Below are 19930 nucleotides of genomic sequence, written 5' to 3'. Positions count from 1 at the left end.
AAGGTGATAAATATTCCTGTTGTTAGGGGGGAAAACTGACAAAAACGCTTTTCTAAATCTACAAGGTCAAAAAGACAGGTTGGTGCTCTTGGGTGGGGTGTCCTCACCCAGTGCCCACTAGGACTGCCACGGCTACTCAAATCCCGACTTCACGTGGATGGGACACTGGCAGAGAAGAGATGATGTGCAGTCAGACTCGGGACGTACTCCCACTCTGAAACGGGAAGTCATGCCCACTCTCCGGTACAGCACAGTTGAGGGTTTGGGGCAAGAAAGCTGTGCGTATGTGAGGGTGGTGATGCCCACTCGCCTCGGGGCTACAGCACAGTTCTTCGGGTCCCCCAGAGCCTGGCTCCTGGCTCCTGGCCCTGCCCAGACCATTGTCCACACACCTCGTCCCTCCAGCTTCCGGGCCGCGGGCGAAATGATTTGCTGCAGATGACATCAGCCCTGGGCCAAGGGCTGGAGGAGTGGAGGCAGCCACCACGAGGATGTGCCGGGTGGTCCTTTCCTCCTCCTCTTCCTCCCAGGCTCCTAGCCTAGTCTCCATATAAACGGCACCGCCTCCCGGCCTCTCACTCCCCGCTCCTCTCTTCCGCACAGGGAGAGGGCGGAGGGGGAGGTGGCGCGCGCCGGGAGGAGGGGGGACGCAGGGGGCGGAGCGGAGACAGCACCTTCGGAGATAATCCTTTCTCCTGCCGCAGAGCAGCGGAGCGGCGTGAGAGGAACACTTCGCCCAGGCTTTAGCAGGGCCGGCAGGATGGCGACCGTGGTGGTGGAAGCCACCGAGCCGGAGCCATCCGGCAGCACCGCCAACCCGGCGGCATCCACCTCGCCCAGCCTGTCACACCGCTTCCTAGACAGCAAGTTCTACTTGCTGGTGGTGGTCGGCGAGACGGTGACCGAGGAGCACCTGAGGCGTGCCATCGGCAACATCGAGCTGGGTAAGCGGTCCCGAGGCCCCCCGGGGACGTGCGTGGGGACACGCGCCAGCACGACCCCACCCAGGCCGCGATGGCCACCTTGTTCTCCCGCACGCCCCGCACCCACGCCTCTCCAGGCCACCTCCCACACTCCATCTGGACTTTTTTTTTTTTTTTTTTTCCTGCGCTAATTTCCAAATTATTCTATTTGAGATCCAGAGGGAGAATCTTTCATAGCCCTGAGGGGTGGGTCACCTGTCCGGGTCCGTGGCCACCGCCGACCTGGCCCCCTCCTCTCGTGCTCAGTGAAATGCAGGTGTCAGGGGAGCGGAGGCCATAATAAAACCGCAACTGCAGGCGGAGAAAGGGTGGGGTGGACCTGGCGGAACGGCGCCTCCTCGGCTGCGATCTCGCCCCAGCCAAAGGCTGAGACCTCCTCCCTCTCCCCGAAAATCTGGGGTCGAAACACCATGTGCCAAGGCCCGCATGGGAATCATCCTTAATAGCCGCCTCATGCCCCCCCGCCCCCGACACACACACACACACACACACACACACACACACACACACGCACGCACGCACGCACGCATCTGAGAACGGAGAATGCCTTTTCTGACTTAAAACTTCCCGGTCTGTCCGTTCTTTCCCGGGAATGACTAGGCTAGTCCTAGGGCCACGCCCGGCCCCCCCACCCCCACCCCCTAGGAGACAGGCGTGGAACCCGTCCGCGCTCTGTTCCCAGACGAAGCCCGGCCTCGCTTCTGCCCCTGAGGTCCAGGCTGCAGCTTTCGGAAAGGACAATGGGGACCCCAGGTTGCGGGTTGGGCTTCTCGGAAAAGTCTCAGCTTCCAGAGCCGCGGCTTGAATGGGAGGAGGGGGTGGCAGGGTAGGGTAGGGCCCGCTCCTGGGCTGCTGCGCGCACCGGGGACGGGCTCTGCAGAGCCGGAATAGCGGTTCCCGGGGAACCCTGGGCGGGGCTGGGAGGGGTCCGGGAGGGCACAGCCTCGGGCGGGCAGCGACCGACCCGCCCTTTCAGCCCCACCCGGCCTGCCGCAGTGCCCGCGCTGGGCAGCCGCACCTGCCCCCGCACTGCGGCGCCCCCGGCTGGCGCGGAGCTCGCTCTGCCCGCGCTCCGGCCGGGGGGGGGGGGGGCTCGCGCCCACCTTTGGCTGTGCGCGGCTTTGTTGCGCCCCCCGCCCCCGGTAGGCAGCTCTGGCCCCTGCCTTATTCCGGCCCCCTCGGCGTCCCTCCCTTCACTCCATCCCTGCCAGAGGGCCCGGGGTCTCGGCACAGCAGCACCAGCCGGAGCGCTCTATTCTCTCGGGGTGGTGCTGAAACGCCTCTGCCAGGAGACACCGGCTGGTGGGCGTGGTGCAGTCCGCACTGCGGTCTCTACGGCAGCCCGAGGCGGACAAAGGGCGTTCACGCAGCCCTCCTTTCCCTCTCCCTTTCACGCCAATAAAGATGGATGAAATGATTTTGGTTTAGATGAATAAATAAATAAACAAAAGCTTGTCACCTGCCTCTGCATTTGGAAATGGCCACTTGTCCCTAGAACAAAAGGCAGGGTGGGGACTGGAGTTGCAGACCGGTTCTTTTGTTTAACTTTAAAGCACGGATTTTCCCTTTCAGAAGAAAAAAAATAAAAAAGTGAGCAGAAAGCCAGACGTGATTTTCATTCGGAAAAAAAAAAAAATCAAGAATAAGAGATTTCAGAAGTGGAACGCTTTTTCTGAACGACCCTGTAAACCTTCATTTGCAGACTACGGACCTTTGATCAAATGCTTCTCAAACTTAGTTTATTTGCACATTTTTTTTTCCACCTTGGAAAAACGCACACGTGCTGACTTTGGGTGTGGCTATTGTGGGAATTAATGACTGGATGTTTTTAAAGCCTTTTTAATGTATTTTTTCCGGGAAATAAATAATACGTTAAGAAGTGCTTTTTCAGCTCCAGAATTTTCAGGATCACCCATTGAGGTGCCAGGGGAGGAATCATCACGCCCATTTTCAAAGGCTGGGAACTGGGAGAGGCAGGAAGGGTGAGAGACAGACTCAAGGTCACGTTGCGAAGCGGTGACTGGAGAACCGGTGCCGCAGCGTCACCGCTTGCCTGACCGGGTCAAGATGATAGAGCTTCAGAGCTTGTCTTTGTACTGTTGTCCACTTGTGGGCAGCTCGTGGTGCAGGGAGGCGGCTCAGCCATCACCTTGCAACCACAATTATCTTCCTGCTTTGTTGCTACTGCGTTTGATCACCGCTAAGGTGCTCTGCCCCAGGCTTTATTCAATCCTCTTTCTGGCGAGGAGAAAATAGATGCAGCCAAGGAATTCTGTGGTGTTCGTCCAGTCTTTACTCCTCTTTTTCACTGCTAGCATTTTAGTGCTAAATTCCAGATTTGTCTTCCTAACACTAAAAATAAATTTTTATAAAGGATTCGATTTAAGTATCTGAGAGAGAGAGAGAGAGAGAGAAAGAGGAAAAGGCACAAACACCATAGGCAAACAGTCCGCCGAATTTTCACAAAGTGAGCACACCTGTGTTGTCCAGCTAAGAAATAGCCATCACTAGGATCCACGTCGCCCCACCCGCCCACCCAGCGTTCACTTTGCAATCACCGTGCTTTTCTGACTTTTAATTTCCTAATTTGGTCAGGTTTCTTGCATGGATCTCTGAAATGGTTGTATCGATCTCGTTAAGAATCAACCAAGTGTGTGAGCCCAGCCGTTTCCTTCAGGGCAGTGACAGATGTTGCCGATCCTCCAGGGAGCGATCTCCTGGGTCCCGGGGTCTCCGATGCCGCTCACACTGCCCGGCCATTCAAGGAGAGTGAAAATCCTGCTTCCCCAGCTTTTCAGACAGTCTGAGATGACTTAGCAACAGGGTGGGCAGGCTGCGTTTCCTTGGCTTGCCACACTGCTGCTTCAGCTGGCAGATCCCAGCTGGGCCTCCTCCAGAGGTCACTACCGTGCCCCGCCATTGTTGCTGGTGCCTGCGGGCTATGTTGTATGAAGGAAGATGAAGCTGCTCCAGGAGGCTCAGCTCTGATTATGAGCTGCCTGCAGGCTGGGAAAACAGCTTCTCTCATTTGTTAGCCTTTCTTATTTCCTCTTCCTTTCCCATCCAAACTCAGGCACTGTGCATTTGGAGACCCTGGAGACCGGCATATTTGCCATCTGATTGATTACCCAGAGCACTCTAGAAAGGAAGAAAAAAAAAAAAAGAAAAGAAAAGAACTCTGCAGAGTGATGGTAGATAATGCAGTAAATCAACAGGCCTGAAACACCCCAGTGTGGAGGCTAAGTGCTTCTTGAGGCTAAGAAAGAAAAATGGTCACTCTTACTTCCTCAGCTGTGTCATTTCTTCTCCAGAGCTTCAAACAATAGTGCCTCCTAGCACTGGTCCAGCTATCCTGATGTAGTTATATAGGACTTGATTCCAGACCATAGTGGCTGCCACAAAATGATTCATTTGTCCCTCCCTAATTAGCCCCAGTGGGGAGTTAGCCTGATATTTTTATTTTTAGCAAAGTGCTGGCATTTGGGTATATTTTAGTATCTAGGCTCTATACAGCAATACCCACCAAACTGAATTTTAAAGCATGGTGCAGTGAGTTGTTGTGCCTTTTTTTTTTTTTTTTTTTTTTTTTAAAGAAACCAAATGCTAAGTGTCAGTCTGATGCTTTCAATTATAGTTAGAAGGCAGCTGTCTGTCCAGGTCACATGGAAATAAACAAGGTATGCTAATGAGAAGGTAGATACGTGTGAGTTGAGCTGGTTACATTGTCATAGTCTGATGAAGCTTTACTGAATATGCTCTGTCCAAAATTATAGGCAAGAAATGAAGAATCCAGAAAGGCTTTGGGATTCAATTTTCATTTTCTTCTAGCAAGGGAAAAAAAAAGTGAAAACCATATATGGTAGGAGTTGAAGAGATGCTAGAATGTGTTACGTTTGTTGTATTTGTCTTTACACACTTCCGAAGTCAGAAGGCAGATGGATTCTGGCTTGTGCTGCCTACTAAGGGCTCTGTGACCCAAGCTGAAACCCCCAAATGGAGGGTCATTAAATCAATGCTTTATTGTAAATCTTCCCTTAGAGCTAGCTTTTCAAAGTCATTTCTAACTCTTAGATTAAGAAATAAATCCTTATAAATTACTATTTGCTTTTAATCTAAGATGTTATCTTAGGCCTTAGTTTTTTTTTTTACTGTTAGTGCTTTGAAATGTTGTGTTGTCCGTGAAAGATATTGTTTGCATTGTACACGAATATGTGACAAAGATTCAGTTACCGGCTTTGTAAAGAGAAAAGCAAAGGTTAAGTCAAAGGAAAACTGGGAAATCTTTTCTCTAAAGACCGGCTTAGGGTTTTCTTTTTAGTTGCTTCTCTGGTTTATGCCCCTATCCTCGGTCCAGGTCACCTTTTAGTGTCATTTTCCAAACAGAATCACAGGATCTGACCATTCAGATATTTACAAGAAATATTCAAAAGCCTGTTTCTCAAAGGGAACAATTAAATTGGGCCCATTGAGGAAAATAACTTGCAAAGGGCCCAAGTAACTTTCACGTAGAACCTCGGGGCATTGGCGTGCAGTGTGGTCCATTCAGCTTTTCTTTCTTTGGGCTGCTGCTTTCTTAGAAGTATGCAGTTTTCATCCGTTAGAGAAGTCCTTTTTGGTTTTCCTTTTTGGCTTTATTAAACCAAAAGTTCTTGCAAGATGAGGGTAAACTCTGTGTAATCCATCCTGCAGCTCTGCAGGGGAGCCAGGGTATAAGGCTCCTCTTCCTTCTTCACCCCGACCTGCTCTAAAATGCCCTTTCCCGCTGTCAAAAACCATGTGCTTGCTGGCTCCTTTGTGCACTGCTACCACATGGGGTGAGAGAACTGAAAAGAAAATATGGTCTGAAGCCTCCTCTTCACCTGGGATGGACACAGTGACAGTGCCTGCCTCCCGGGCTGAGCCAGAATCTTGGAGCAGCCTGGAGCATTTTGTGGTCCCAGATGCCCCTTGAACCAATCCACCCAGGCACTTGAAACACAGAGCTTTCCTACCTCCAGCTGCTCCAGTTAGTCCCTGGGTAATCCAGTAAGGACAAAGCCTTTACTGGCTACAGAAGCAAAGCTTCAATCAAGAACTTGTCCTTCCGAAACGGGGATCATCAGAAAAAAAAGGGTCAGGAGCATGGCATGTTCTCCTGCTTCAGAACCTCTCTCAGGACCTCTTTCAGAATTCTCTCTGGCTGTGGAGTCCAGAGGAAGACTGATGGAAGGACTGGTTATCAACATCAGGGCTCCAGCATTGGCTCTCAGACATGAAGGGAAGATATGGAAACTTGCTAAAAATCAATCACCAAGCATTACTAAAGTGTTTTCTTTCTAAAACTGATAATGCTGCAAAATGTTCATTCCCAACTACAGTAACCAGGAAGTCCATATAATCTTTATTTTATAAATTGCAGCAGTGATTGCGCATCATTAAGAAACGCTTAGGCTGGAAATTGCTAGCTTAGAAACAGAGAACCCTGAATTTTTACTTTCATTGGGAGTTTACACACGGGAAGTTATTTTTCTCAGCTGTCTACTGGCTTAATTTAAAAATTAACTCGATGGCTTTCTTAAAGCCTAGCATTTTTTTCTATGGTCAAATTATAGATGTAAAAATACGTAAATGGATACACAAGGAGCGTTTCCCCACTTGCGTCGTGACGAGGGGAAATGAGAAACAACAGTGCAAGAGCAAGCGGGTGCCTCGCCCCAGACGCAGTCACTCAAATCATGTGGCCATTTAGATGCTACTCCGAACAAAGATGGAGGAATAGTATGAATTTAATTTAAATACATATGTCTCATTATTAGCTTATTGACCCGGCCTGACAAGCCGAAGACAAAGTGGAACTCCGTCAATGGTTCCAATTAAGCCACTCAGACAGGAACTCAATGGCTTTCTGCACGAGGCTAGTATAGAGTGTATATGTTGAAGTAAAATATTCTAATGAATTCAGACCTCTCAACCTGTCAAGCCCTGCAGGGAACAAAAAGAAGCCATTTATCATTTCTCCACTAAAAAGACCCACAAACTCTCAACATGCCTTTCTTGTTAAAATTTAAATATTCCATTAGCACAAATGCAAACTGAGGCCATTTAATGTTTCCAGGGAGACTCATAAAATTTTCCCTTATAATTTAGCCTCTCCTTAGGAATGTTAACTCTTTCTTATCTGAATGCTTTCCCTCTATTCCTATGAGAAATTCTTTCTCTGTCTAAGGGGCATACAGCTCTTTGAGAATGTTCCTCCAGTGGAAAAGGTCTTTGTCCAACAATCTAGAAGCTCAGGCATCAGAATTACAATTTCAAGGCCAGTATGTTGTAGGCTGGTTTTGCTATGTAGTAAGACCCTGTCTCAAAATAAATAAATAAATAAATAAATAAATAAATAAATAGATAGATAGATAGATAGATAGATAAATAAATAGGTAGATAGATAAATAAACGAAACAAAAATGAGCATGAAAGAGAAAGAGAATGAATTTGAAGATATCTTTGCATGCACAGTGAACTCTACAATCTTTTTTTTTTAAGATTTATTTATTTATTATTTATACAGCATTCTGCCTGCATGTGTACCTGTGTATCAGATTTCACTACAGAAGGTTGTGAGCTTCCACCTTCTGGGTTGCTGGGAATTGAACTCAGGACCTTTGGGAGAACTGCCAGTGTTCTTAACCTCTGAGCAATCTCTCCAGCCCTACAATCTTTTAAAAGATATATTTAATATATCTTTAATCAAGATATTCATATAATTAAGAAATATGTTACACATCTTTACTGTATGTTCAATGCATACGATTATTCCTAAGATAAGAACATTGAATCAGTTGTAAATGGTGGTAGATAAGGTATACATTAAGGATTTAGAGATGGGCTTCATGCACTGCCATTTAAACTCTGTAGGCTGACGGCACAAATACTAACCAGTCAGTCAGTTACTGACCTTTTGGTTAAAGATAGTTCACTTGCAGGGTTACACCTAAGGGCTCAAGTCCCTCGCTTAGGAGTTGGCTGAATCAATATTCGTTGCTTCAGAAACTGGTCCTTGCCAGTTGAGGGTGCTTACATCAGTGTACACTTGTGGCACCATGCACTGGCTTCATCACGAGCAATCTGACGGGGAAGGCCTAAGTGCACACGTGAGCACGTGCACACACACACACACACATGCTGTCCGGGGCCCTGCGGCTCACAGCTCTTCCTGGCTTCTAGTCAGGGTTCTTCTAACTTGATGCTCTCTGTTTTCCCTCTGAGGCCTCTCCTTTGGGATGAGGAGGGGGAGGAAGGAGTAAAGAAGAACCTGGGAGGTATGCCCAGTATCAGAAACCACCAACCTCTTGGTTGTGGGTCATTCTGGCCCCTGATGGCTCCCTCCAGCCTAGTGCAGAGATGGTCATGCCCATTCTCAGATCCATCAGAGTTTTATCAACTATAAAAAGTTGCCTTTTTTTCTGATTCTGGATAAAAAATATTCAGTACAACCCACAATTAAATAAAAATACTCCCTGATAAGTTGATTAAATAAAATAAATGACTGGTAGAACTACTAGGCCAAATCTTGAGTTCTTTCTACTTATCAAAGATTACACAAGTTTGGATTGAGAAACCAAAGTCAAAAATGAGTAAAAGAAAGAAATCACACAAGCACACAGCAAGAGCAAGCATCCTTTGAGAAACAGAGACCCTGGCTTGAATGGCAGATGCCCATCCCACCTGTATCAGACCCTGGCAGCCTAGTGGTGGAGCCTGAGGAAGCTGGTGCTAGCCTGGGGCCTCTTAGCTAGATCTGTCATCTCTGCCTTCCCTCTCCTTCCTTGATTCTGCCGTTCCTCTAAAAACTATTTCCCCACCCTCCAGGAGTGCTGCATTTATGTTTCATGACAGGCAGAACTTCAGCCCCACTGTTAGTTCCCCCTCCTTAGTGTCCCAGTAGAAAGGCCTCCCCTTTTCCATTTGTGGGCATCCACTGCCAGCCAAGGAGCCCTCCAGAAAAAGGCCTGTAAAACATTTGTAGGGACACTTTCCAAACCTCTGTGAGATGACTCACTGGAAGCCTGCCAACTGTCTTCCTCTTCCTCCACAGGGATCCGATCATGGGACACAAACCTGATTGAATGCAACTTGGACCAAGAACTCAAACTTTTTGTATCTCGACATTCTGCAAGATTCTCTCCGGAAGTTCCAGGTGAGACTTCTGTTCAGTGTTAGCCTAGAACCTGAAAGGATGAGGGCAGTGACCTTTCACTGTCAGAGCATTGCCTGGAATGTAACCAACAACAAACTTCCTGTTGTTGCTAGAATGCTCTTTGTATTTGTGTCAACGACTTTAGCCACTGCCTGAGAAAGTGAGTTATTTATGGTGTGGTGTGAATGCTTAGTGAGAGGTTTTAAAGTCCAGGTTATTTTTCCTTTTGGTTTCAGTGTACTCTGTCAGACCTCAAGGGATTACAGGCTACTTCAATATTACTTTTACTCAAAGCTATGAGTACAGATTGGGTGCTCCTACTTCCTCTAACTCCCTTCTCTAGAAAGAAAAAGGACACATGGTATTTCAGACACAAAAGATGTTTTTCAGTTCGCAAGGTTTTCCTTAGTGTGGGGAAGAGCCTGATGTCCCAGACTGCTGTGAAAACAGCCTTTCTTTCAGAATAAAAAAGAACGCAACGGGAGAAGCAAAGGTAAGGACACAGACAGTGGTCATATGCGAAGTTGTTCCCTGACAGCGTGCTCTGTGAGGATGTGCCCCGCCCACATCTCTGAGCTTTGGTGCAGCTTATGCAGATTCGGATCTTCCTTTGTAAGCCTTGCATTTCTCCCATCTGGTCCCATTTGGCCATTACAGAACAGTTTCTGGCTTGTGAACTCCCTAAACCCAGGTGTGTCTCTCAAAAGGGTTGGCACTGAAACGATATTACATTATATTTCTTGACCATCATGTGAATCTTGGGTAAATCTAAAGTTTCCTGTCTATATGCTTCTGTTCTCTGAGTTCTTACTGGCATTAACAGACATCAGGAATGAAGGTTGGGCTCTCTCAGAGTGCTAGATCATATTCCATAATCCTGTCTGTTTTGAGGTTTGAAACCATTTGTGAGGAATGGCTGTGCCTTCATGAGTCACTCTTAACCCGGTAATATGGCCGTGGGACCTTCCCCAGTTTTTCCTTTAGAATTTGGGACTAGAATATATATGGTTCAATGACCCTGAACTGTAGCTTTTAAGCACAGAACTGAATGTGTTCATAAAAATGTAGAGAAATGGTGGGTGAGGTGAGTGGGGGTTGGAGGGAGGTTATCTAGAAACTATCAGCTCCAATTTGCTGAAGGCTAGCTACAGCTTAAGGTGTTTTCTCTGGTCATTGCTGTGTTTTACATTTATGTCTTGCAATCTCTGTAACCATCTCCCAAAAGCTAAGTGCCCTTTGCCTACAAGCATGTTTGTTTCAACAAGTAAATGCCAAGCGCCTGTCACTTCTCTGTAGTTGTTTTGGCTTTCTGTTTTGAAAGACATTTTTCTTTTCTTTTGTAAACATGTGGCTTTCATTGTATACATTCATATTTGGATTGCCTTTCTGTGATGACAAATGTGTATTGCAAAATGAAAGGTTGCAAACAGACAAAAAAAAAATGGCTGAAGAGTTAATTCTTTCCAGACCAAAGGCTTAGCTTGAACTACTCTTGGAGACTAGAAAGAGAAACCTCTTCAGTTTGCCGAGTTAGCCTGCCATACTCTGTCCCTCCTTCCTCTTGCTGTCTGTCACCTGCTAAGAATGGGTCACCTGTCTAGGAGCAGCAGTGCAGTGCTCGGTGATGGGTTTGGGGACTGGTTTCTGGGCACACCGCATCATCCTTAGCATTCTGGCCAGCTTTAGGATGGGTTAATGTTAGGACTGTCCCTCTCCAGAGTGCAAAACCCAGCTCCCTTCTGAGCAGAGCCATGCAGTGGTTTCCCTGTGAAGGCATGACATTTTCTAACCAAGACTGTGCACCAGGTTCTGTAGCCCTTATCTAAAATGTTTGAGACCAGAAAAGCCTTAGATTTTAGAGATTTGGAGTTTGGGACATTTGCATGTTTAACCGCCAAATCTAAAATCTGTAATGCAAAATCTAAAATCCGTTGATAGCAAAGACCCCAAACTGTCCATGACAGAAGCACAATTGAGATTGCATCTCAGAGTTAAAAGACGCCAAAGGGGAAGAACACGGATTGGGTTGGGCAAAGATTGCAAGATGGGTCTTAATTTAAGCCCAAGGAAACCTTTAGTGAAGTTTCTTGAACAAGCTGGAGAAAGTTGGTCCCATTCTAAGTGCATTCAAGCCTAGTGGTCCCTCCCCCACTCCTTGAAACTCATTAAAGTCGAGTTGTATCTCTCCTCCTGCTTACAGTGGAATTAGAGTTCCAAGAATCTGTCTACTTAGAGACAAGGAATAAGAGAAATGATGGAGTTCTTAAAAAAAAAAAAAGCCATTCAGTCACTTTAAAACTATTTAAATGGAACCTGGCATGTGCCATATACTCTGAAAGGTGAGTAGGGTGAGAATCCAAGAGTCATGACCTTTGTCACACTTCTGTTCTTAGGCGAGGAGGAGGCATTTAGCAGTCAGTGACATGAAGTCCTGTGCCCTATGCATCAAACACGTTTTTCTTTTTTTTTAAATTGGTTGGTTGATTTGGTTTGGTGATTTTTTTTTTAGCTAGTAGCAGTACAGTGGGATATTTGTTATCATCCATGACTAAGTAGACAAGGGCTCAGTGGTAATCAGATCTACTCTATGTTCATGTTGATTGTTAATTCTTTCATTGGTTTTGGGAGTCAGAGGCCATGTATGAATGAGTGCTCGTCTTAAATTGCGAAGGGCAGACCATGTGGATGGGGCTAGGATGTCACTCCCGTACCAGTTTAGACTTTGTAGTGTGGCTTTGGGGCTCAGTGGGAGACCACTCTGAATGGTCATGTGGGACCTGGAATGCAGGTGGCCTTCTGTACAGCGGGTGGGTTGGCACGGTGGGGATTCTTCCGAACATCAGTCCAGAGCTCTTCAAGTCCTGCAGAGCGCTGGCAAGCTCTAAAATGTTTGGATTGGACAGTCACTGTCGTCTACGCCGGCATCTCAGATCAGCCGAGCATGGACTGGCTTCATGATCATTTGGTACACACTCCTGCTGTGTACCAAGGCCATTCATTGCCTGTGGATTTCCCCTGACCGAGGCTTTCCGACCCCGTGAAAGCTGGACTGGTAGGCACAGTGGTCCTAAGAGAACAGTCCCATCTTTTACTCAGGAGAGGGCTCAGCAGCTGAGCTGTGGCCACGTAGAACAGCTTGTTATATGTCCTTCTGTCTCTGAATCCACATGCCATCGTAAAGCTTTTGTTTGTGTGTATGATTTTTGCACCTTCATGACGTTGGACCCAAGTCATTGTTGCAGGTCTCCAGGAGTGAGAACGGGCAAGACTTTCCGAGGAAGCTCAAGCTTGCCGTGATGCGTAGGATCGGATTCACTTCCACTTCTATTGTTTCTTTCCTAGGTCTAACCGTATACCCTGAATATAGTTATAGCGGAAGTTATCTTCTGAGGGCAAAGGAAGTCTATGATTGTCTGTAATGGGAAAACACCCTCTCATACTGAAAAAAAAAAAAAGTCATTTCCCAATCTTCTCTTTTCTCTCACTTTGTCATTTTTATCTATTCTTTAAAATAGTTAAAAATTTTGATAACCCCAGCTTTTTGCCATCAACACAAGGTAGCAGTTACATATTTTGGAGCCTATTCCCACCTTTGTTTTTAACTCTGTCATGGCTTTTTCTGAATGATCCTGAACACTTAACATTTTCTGTCTCATATTCCGTGTTTGTGAATCAGAATGCTTACTTCTATTTCACATAGTTTAGATGACAACCAATTGAATTAATACATGTAAATGCATTGAAACCAATTTTCTGAGGGAACTAAATATAAATGAAAGCCACACCCATCTTCACAGGGAAAATCTGTGTGACTTGTATGTGCGGTGATTATTTTTGTCTGCGAGAAGTACCGAGTTCAGATATATGGCTGGTTTCTTTCTTGTAATAATTTTTAATTTATATGAAAGAAGATCCTCAGAAGCAGCTGCCTTGGGCATTCCCAGAAGGCATGTAGCTACTCCTTTTGTGAAGAGGCAGCGAGATTCTTTGAGTTTAGTCATAGGTATATTTTCAGCACTGCTCTCAGTTCTGTGGGCACCAGAGCAAAATGAAGTCAGTAGGGCTAGAGCACTGAAGAGTGGAGCCAGAACAGAGGTTAGACCGTTTGCATAGAGCCAGAGCAGAGGTTAGACCGTTTGCAACATGGCCTACTATGCTGAAAACAAGGATGGGGGTGTGGGGGTGAGCCCTCGCTGTCTCCCTTGCTCTGATGACCCAATCCCTCCAAACCTCATCCTCTCCAGCCCACCAGCGCTTCCTCTTCTCTCTTCAGCCACCAGCGACTTGAGTCTCTGCCAATTTGAAGAAACTCACATTTCCTGTGGTTTATTTTCTTAGTCAGCTGAATAAATAGAACAGCTTTGGCATATTTACACTCCGTGACTGGTTTTATCACCGCTAGCTACTAGACCACATTCACAGAAGCCCTCATACAGTTGGGATTGATTTTGAAATGTGTACATGGGCCGTTCTGTTTGAGAACTAGTGCCTTTCCTGTATAGGATGAAAGATAAATAAACCGCAGGTGAGTATCTTTAGGTCTGTGCTGAGTGACTGCTAGAAATATCCTTTCCAGAGATTGGTTTAGGTAGAGAATGAAAACCAGTCCTTTAAATTTCAGCCGGGAGGGTCTTTTCCTCACTTTCACATTAGTGCGTTGAGGTCTCGTAACTAACATTTGCCTGTAGAGTCGTAAGAAAAAAATGTGACAATGCTCGTAGGATGCGTTTGCCATTTCTGGGTCTAGTCCTGTATATTTAGCCATTACATAGAATTATGGCTTAGTTGTATATGCTTAGAATACCCCACTGCCTTACAGTGGGGAGTCATGGATATATTTTCAGCCTTGCTCTCAGCCTTTAGGTAATAAAGCACACAAAATCATGCTGCTATTGCGTTCAAGGGACTGACTTACCACTCAGGGAACTGTGCTCTCAGAAAAGCCAAGGCTTTGTTCTACTGCCTGTCCTAGGTTCGTACACAGGGTAGGGTCCCTGTCTCCAAGCCCACAGTGGCTCCCTCATCCTTTTTCAAGGTGACAGAAAGAACTCCGAGGTTAAAATGACAGGTCTTATTTTCATGAAATAACCAGACCTCTCTTTAATTCTCTTTGAGGTAAATGGTGCCTGTGCAAGAAAGAGGTATTTTAATGCAAATCCTCAGCCTCCTCCCTACCCTCCTCCTCAAGCCTCTGTAGCCTGCTTGCAGGGAGGGCAGCCCTGCCTGCCTCTGTCCCATTGTTCCCCTTCAGACTGCAGCTTAGAGCCTGCCATTTTCACAACAGTCGGAAAGCTAAACCATTTAGAGCCTCATGGTATGTGTAGCCCAGGTTTGGTTCCTCCGAGACCTGCATGCCTCTCAGCTTTGAAAGTTCAGGGGCTCTTTATATTCACATCCAAACACACTAGGCGATTTCCCTCTTCTGGTACAGGTGAGGCCAACATAAAGGAAAAAGCATCGTGTCATTGCTATGTACAGGCACCTTCATTCCTCAGGGAGTTAATGATGGCTCATTCAGACCACCTAGAAATAGCTATTCTTTCTTTTTTTAACCTGGGGAGAAAGGATGTTTTAGTCTGCCGACAGTAATGGCTCTCAAACGGTTCCTAATGGGCACTGTGGATACTCGACACAGACCGACACAGGCAGGGAAGTGTCAGGAAGTGGGCTGCTGGGCTCAGGGGCCACGTCAGGGAATGCCAATGACCTTCCACTGAGTCCAGCTAAGTGCAGCCCAGAGCAGCTGCCGTCACTCCTCAACAAGGGCGGCATCACAGGCAGGCTCCATGCTTTTTATCTCCCTTTTCAGGGATTAAAGTGCCCATGATTTTCTTCAGGTTTTAAAAACCCCCAACAGTGACGAACCACACAGTGATGAACCCAGTCGCACCCTCGCTCGTTCCACCTTTGGGTCTTCGTGGGCCACACCCTGCGTTTGTGGTAATGTGCTAGAGAGAGTGGCAGATGAAGGGTGAAGCTTCTGGAGTCTCAGGATCATGGTACTGAGTACTTATCCATAAACAAAGAGGTGTGAAGAAAATGTGGGGGGGCATCCCCACTGTTCATAATTTAGGTGTGAAAAGACATCATTCATTCTTTTAAAACTCACTGCTATTTTACAGAGAAGAGGCTTCCTTAATTTACAGTGTGTGTGTGTGTGTGAGAGAGAGATTTTTACTCTAATTCCTGAAGACCAGGAGTGAAAATGGCAAGCCTAACAAGCTCCATGTTTTGATTGTTCCGACCCCGGTCGGGTTTTGTGATGACAAAGGTTGCCCAGGTACCAGCACTCCTCCCCCAGCAGCAACCCAAGACTAATTGAATGCTACCTTGGCAACGATCAAGTTTCTCCAAACATCATACTCTGGGGCTCACCGCTTTTGTGTTGTCACTGTGGTGTGAGGGTGAGTGCTATTGTGTGTGAAGTCCTGTTTCCCTGGTCCTGGAGACACGTGGGCAAGCAAGAAGTAACCTGGGGGAGCACCTTAAAACAGAGCAGCTAATGCGGGTGAGACAGCAGCAACGTGACTTCAATAAACTCTCCCAGGGCCTAGTGCATTGCCTGCTCGTAGGACGAGCGAGACGAATGCTCCCACCAAATAAAACCAGAGCGTCCACGTGGGCTTTGAGAGGAGACGCAAGTGATTAGAAGCCAGCACCCAGAGCCCCACATGCACTACTGCTCAGCTTAAAAGACTCGAAGGAGTCTGCCTCTGACCACTGCTGCACGTTCCGGAGGGACTGAGATAAAATCCAGCATCCTAAAGACTGCCTGGGAGGAAAGGCCCTGCATCTGCCCTGTGCTCTTCAGGCGCTTTCCTCGATGAAATGGGATTTCAGTAGTTATGAGAACAGTCACTGTTGAGTGTCTGGCCCAGATTCATAGATTCCCTGGGAGCCCCACCAGGCTAGTGTGGGATGGAGTAGCTACGAGTGTTCAGCTCACTGACCACTCACCGGGTCCACACACCTGGCCCTGAGGCCCCACCTCACAGTGCTGCTTTTGGGTTTATGAAATTCAGAAGGAAAAAAAAAAAACACATTTGGCAAAAATAAAACAAAAACTAAGAGCAGATCAAACATGGAATATACCCTGCTGCCTGGGTGAAAAAGACTCTCATGGTGGACGGCTCTGTGGCCATCTTGTGAAGTCAGTGCAGCACTTTCAAACGTTCACCCGGAAGACTGTGCTTGCGAAACATCACTGCAAACTGCTTGTTAACTGCAGCGTGTGCACTGGTGGGCTGAGGCAGTGGGCACACCGGATGCCTGCTTAGATACGGAGTGACTGTTCCCTCACCTAGAATTCCAAGTGGTTTCTCAGCACAAAATTCAGAATTTGAGTGGTTCAGGTCAGTGGGAAAAGATTTTGTGCAGGTGTCTGAAGCCCCATGGAACCCACAAGGTGTTCAAGCACCTATGTGTTTAATGCATTGTGTGTGTGTGTGAGAGAGAGAGTTTTATTCTTATTCACTGGAAAGGAGACAATCTCCTTACATTTCATGGTCTGTCCCCTGAGATGGTGCCATTGTCAGGCAGCCTGTCATTAAAAACATATGCAACGAACCCAGTTTGGTTTGGAACTCTGCAGGCATAAGATGACTCGCTGCTAAATCCTAGCCTAAGAGTTGGCTATAATTATTTTCATAAACAAGACAGCTAAGCTTACAGTGTGTGCAAATCAGGAATTTGTAAGAGAGCCCTATAAATTATTTTCATTGAAGATATGCTAAACAAACAAACACAAAACAATGTACATAGAGTATGCTCCAAAGTATATGATCTTTGCAATTTGGAACATGGATATTGAAATCTCTTTGTGGTCTGGGAAATTTTGGAGCCAAACTCAAGTATTCCCTAGTTTGAAACTTTGTCGTAGAGCTAAGTCCTTCAGTTAACTGATGGAAGTAGCTGTTTTAAGGATCCACAACCTCTGAAATGACAAGAACAGAACTCTGGCTGGTTGTAGATGCTAAATTTCCAGCCAATCTTCATCTCTGAGTGCTGAAGAAGTGAAAGAATCGGGAGACGCTAGAGGTGATGGTGAGAGAGTGGAGTTCTATGGAGGTAAATGTGAAATAACCAGTTCACTGCCCTCAGACTAGGTAGAGTGGATGCTTTGGAAATGGCCAGCTCCTTTGTCAGGCGAAGCAGGGCAGGCCTGCTCCTTTCCTCAGAGGCTCTGAGAGCCAGACCTGTGCAGCGTCTCTGGCCACAGACGATACTCTTGTAAGCCCTGGAGCTTTCTGAAAAGTTGTGGAGTCCTTTCCTTTTCTGAAACAAGTAAAGGAACAAACTGCTAAAGGCCATGCAAATGTCCTGCCTAACACTCGCAGGTAGTAAAAAAATGGACAGGAATTCTGTGGTGAAACCTGTTGGGGCACTGTGGCATGCTTACCCATCGGCATAACCTACTCTGCACAAACTGCTTCAGTTTATTAGCCGATTATAAATTTTGACCAGTCGCTTCTCCTGTGGATCAGGCTTCTGCAGAAAACAGTTTGTAAAAGGGTGGAGGGGACTGCTGAGACCACTTCCGGGTTCTATAACCCAGGGCGCCGTGAATGCTCCCACAATGCCTCAGCACTGAAACACTACAGGCTTGTCCGCCATTAAGCTTAGTATGTTTTTGTTTGTTTGGTTGGTTTTTGTTGTTTTTAAACAGGGTTTCTCTGTGTAGCCCTGGCTGTCCTAGAATTTGCTCTGTTTGACCAGGCTGGCCTCGAACTCACAAAAATCCACCTACCTCTGCCTCCTGAGTGCTGGGATGAAAGACGTGTGCTACCACTACTGGCCCATTTAACCCATTTTTAAAACCCAGTTTAAAAGTTCTATGAACAAAAATTCTTTCAGGAAATCTGCCTGTCCCATCTACAAGGACTGTCAGTCAGGAAAGACCCACCCCCTAAGGACGCTTAGACTCTGACCTCCCAGGATGGGGACTTTGGGCCCTTGCCTTTTCCCATCTCTGTGGAAAGCGCAAACCAGACAAATCTTAATTGTGTTTGCACAGTGGCGGACACCTGTGAGGAAAGTATTTCAAAATTCAAATTTGTGGGTGTTCTCTCTACACGGTGCCCAATAGAAAGGAACTGCATTGTCATTTCCCGTTTAAACAAGGGCTTGCACGTTGGTGCTGCTTTACACCTCAGACTAGCTACTAATTTACAAGTGTTTGGAAGGGGACGGAAAGATTGCAGCCTATAAAGTCTGGGACTGACTACAGTTTGAGTCTGTTAAAAGTCTCGGGCACATGGTTTGTGGTACATAGTTGAGAATGGCCCGCATTTTAATGAGCATGATCAGCTATGCATATCTTGTCATGTGAACCTTCAATTAGCACAGCATAATTTAACAAGTCAGTACACGCAGATATGAATACCCCTGGGGCGCTGTGATCAGATCAGATTATTACCAACAATGTGTGATCATCACCAGAAAGCCGTGGTTATCCAGATGGAAAAGTGATTTTTATGGTAATATGGCTTGTGATTGGCTATTGGCATCCGAGACCCTATTATTTATTTATTTATTTATTTATTTATTTATTTATTTATTTATTTATTTATTTATTTATTTATTTTCGTTTATCAAGACAGGATTTTCCTGTTTAGCCTTGGCTGTCCTGGAGACCACGCTTGCCTCAAACTCTGAGATTCGCCTGCCTCTGCCTTTGCATGTGTCACTGCTTGCTGCCTGGCTTGCCTGCGAAACCTTTAAGGTCATGGCTCAATTTGTCCCATCTCTATTTTGATCAAGCTTTTTTATAAAAGCTTATTTTAGTTTACTTATTAAACCCTGTATGACATTAGTGTGTGTTGACAGCAAAGCATACAGAGCATGCTCAAACGTGAAGGAAAAGATTTGTGTACAGTAGCATTGTCGGTGCTAAGGCATGTGGAAGACAGCATGTGGCTAGTCACTCAAGGCTCTGCTTCTAATTCCTTGTGGGGTTACTCTCCAAGTTTTAAAATCCGACGAGACAGCAAACTTCTCAGAATTCACTTAGAATCACTTAGACTCAGTTTTAAACATCAACCTAAGATATATTTAGACCATTTCTAGTAAATATGGATTTGGAAACTTAATTATTCCTTCTTTCTAGAGGGATATGTTTAGAGATATGAGAGAGGAAAGAGAGACAGAGATGAGATTTCTTAATCTTTCTCTATTTAAGTTCACGCTTTAAGTAAATATTGTCATTCATTGGAAGCATGGGTCAAAAGGCCCTCTCATTCAAGAGGAAGCCCTGAGTCCCAGCCATGCCTTCCTTCTTCCTGGGCCTCATCTGTGGAAGTGTAATGTTTAAAGCACAGTTCTTTTTCTCCATCACACAATCCCGTAAAAAGCCATTCACCACAAAATCCAGCCAAGATTTACAGTAGTGGGTGCTCAGCCTTCTTAATGCTGCGACCTTTTAATACAATCACTCAGGTTGTGGTGACCTTCACCCATAATATTATTTTGTGGCTACTTCATAACTGTAACTTTGCTACTGTGATGGATCATAATGTAAATATCTATATGAAGGCTATCTGATAGCGGCCCCTGTGTAAGGGTAGTTTGACCCCAAAGCGGTTGTTACCCACAGGTTGAGAACCACTGATCTAAAAGGAATGAAAAGTGAAATTATTTTAAAGATCTTATTGCCCAAAATATCCTTAAATCTTATAATTTTTAAGGCTACATTTTGCAGTCACTTACATGTCCACGGATCACAGTGTGTGTGTGTGTGTGTGTGTGTGTGTGTGTGTGTGTGTGTGCAAGCATGCGA

At 46.1% G+C, this 19930-nt stretch overlaps 1 protein-coding gene across 1 annotated transcript in view; it reads left to right on the top strand.

The window, feature by feature from the left end:
* The first annotated feature begins 634 nt into the window (after positions 1–634).
* Positions 635–19930, top strand: part of Map1b (microtubule associated protein 1B) — a 93088-nt gene continuing 73792 nt past the window's right edge. The window contains exons 1-2 of the mRNA XM_055598449.1: positions 635–944; positions 9055–9156. Of these exons, the coding sequence (XP_055454424.1) occupies positions 761–944; positions 9055–9156 (286 nt within the window). The 5' untranslated portion in view covers positions 635–760. The remainder of the gene's footprint in view (positions 945–9054; positions 9157–19930) is intronic.

This window comes from Psammomys obesus, unplaced genomic scaffold, assembly GCF_907164565.1.
Source record: "Psammomys obesus unplaced genomic scaffold, mPsaObe1.curated_primary_1811, whole genome shotgun sequence".
Taxonomy (NCBI): domain Eukaryota; kingdom Metazoa; phylum Chordata; class Mammalia; order Rodentia; family Muridae; genus Psammomys; species Psammomys obesus.
Note: the sequence above shows the minus strand (reverse complement) of the source record. Positions and strands in the feature narration are given on the sequence as shown.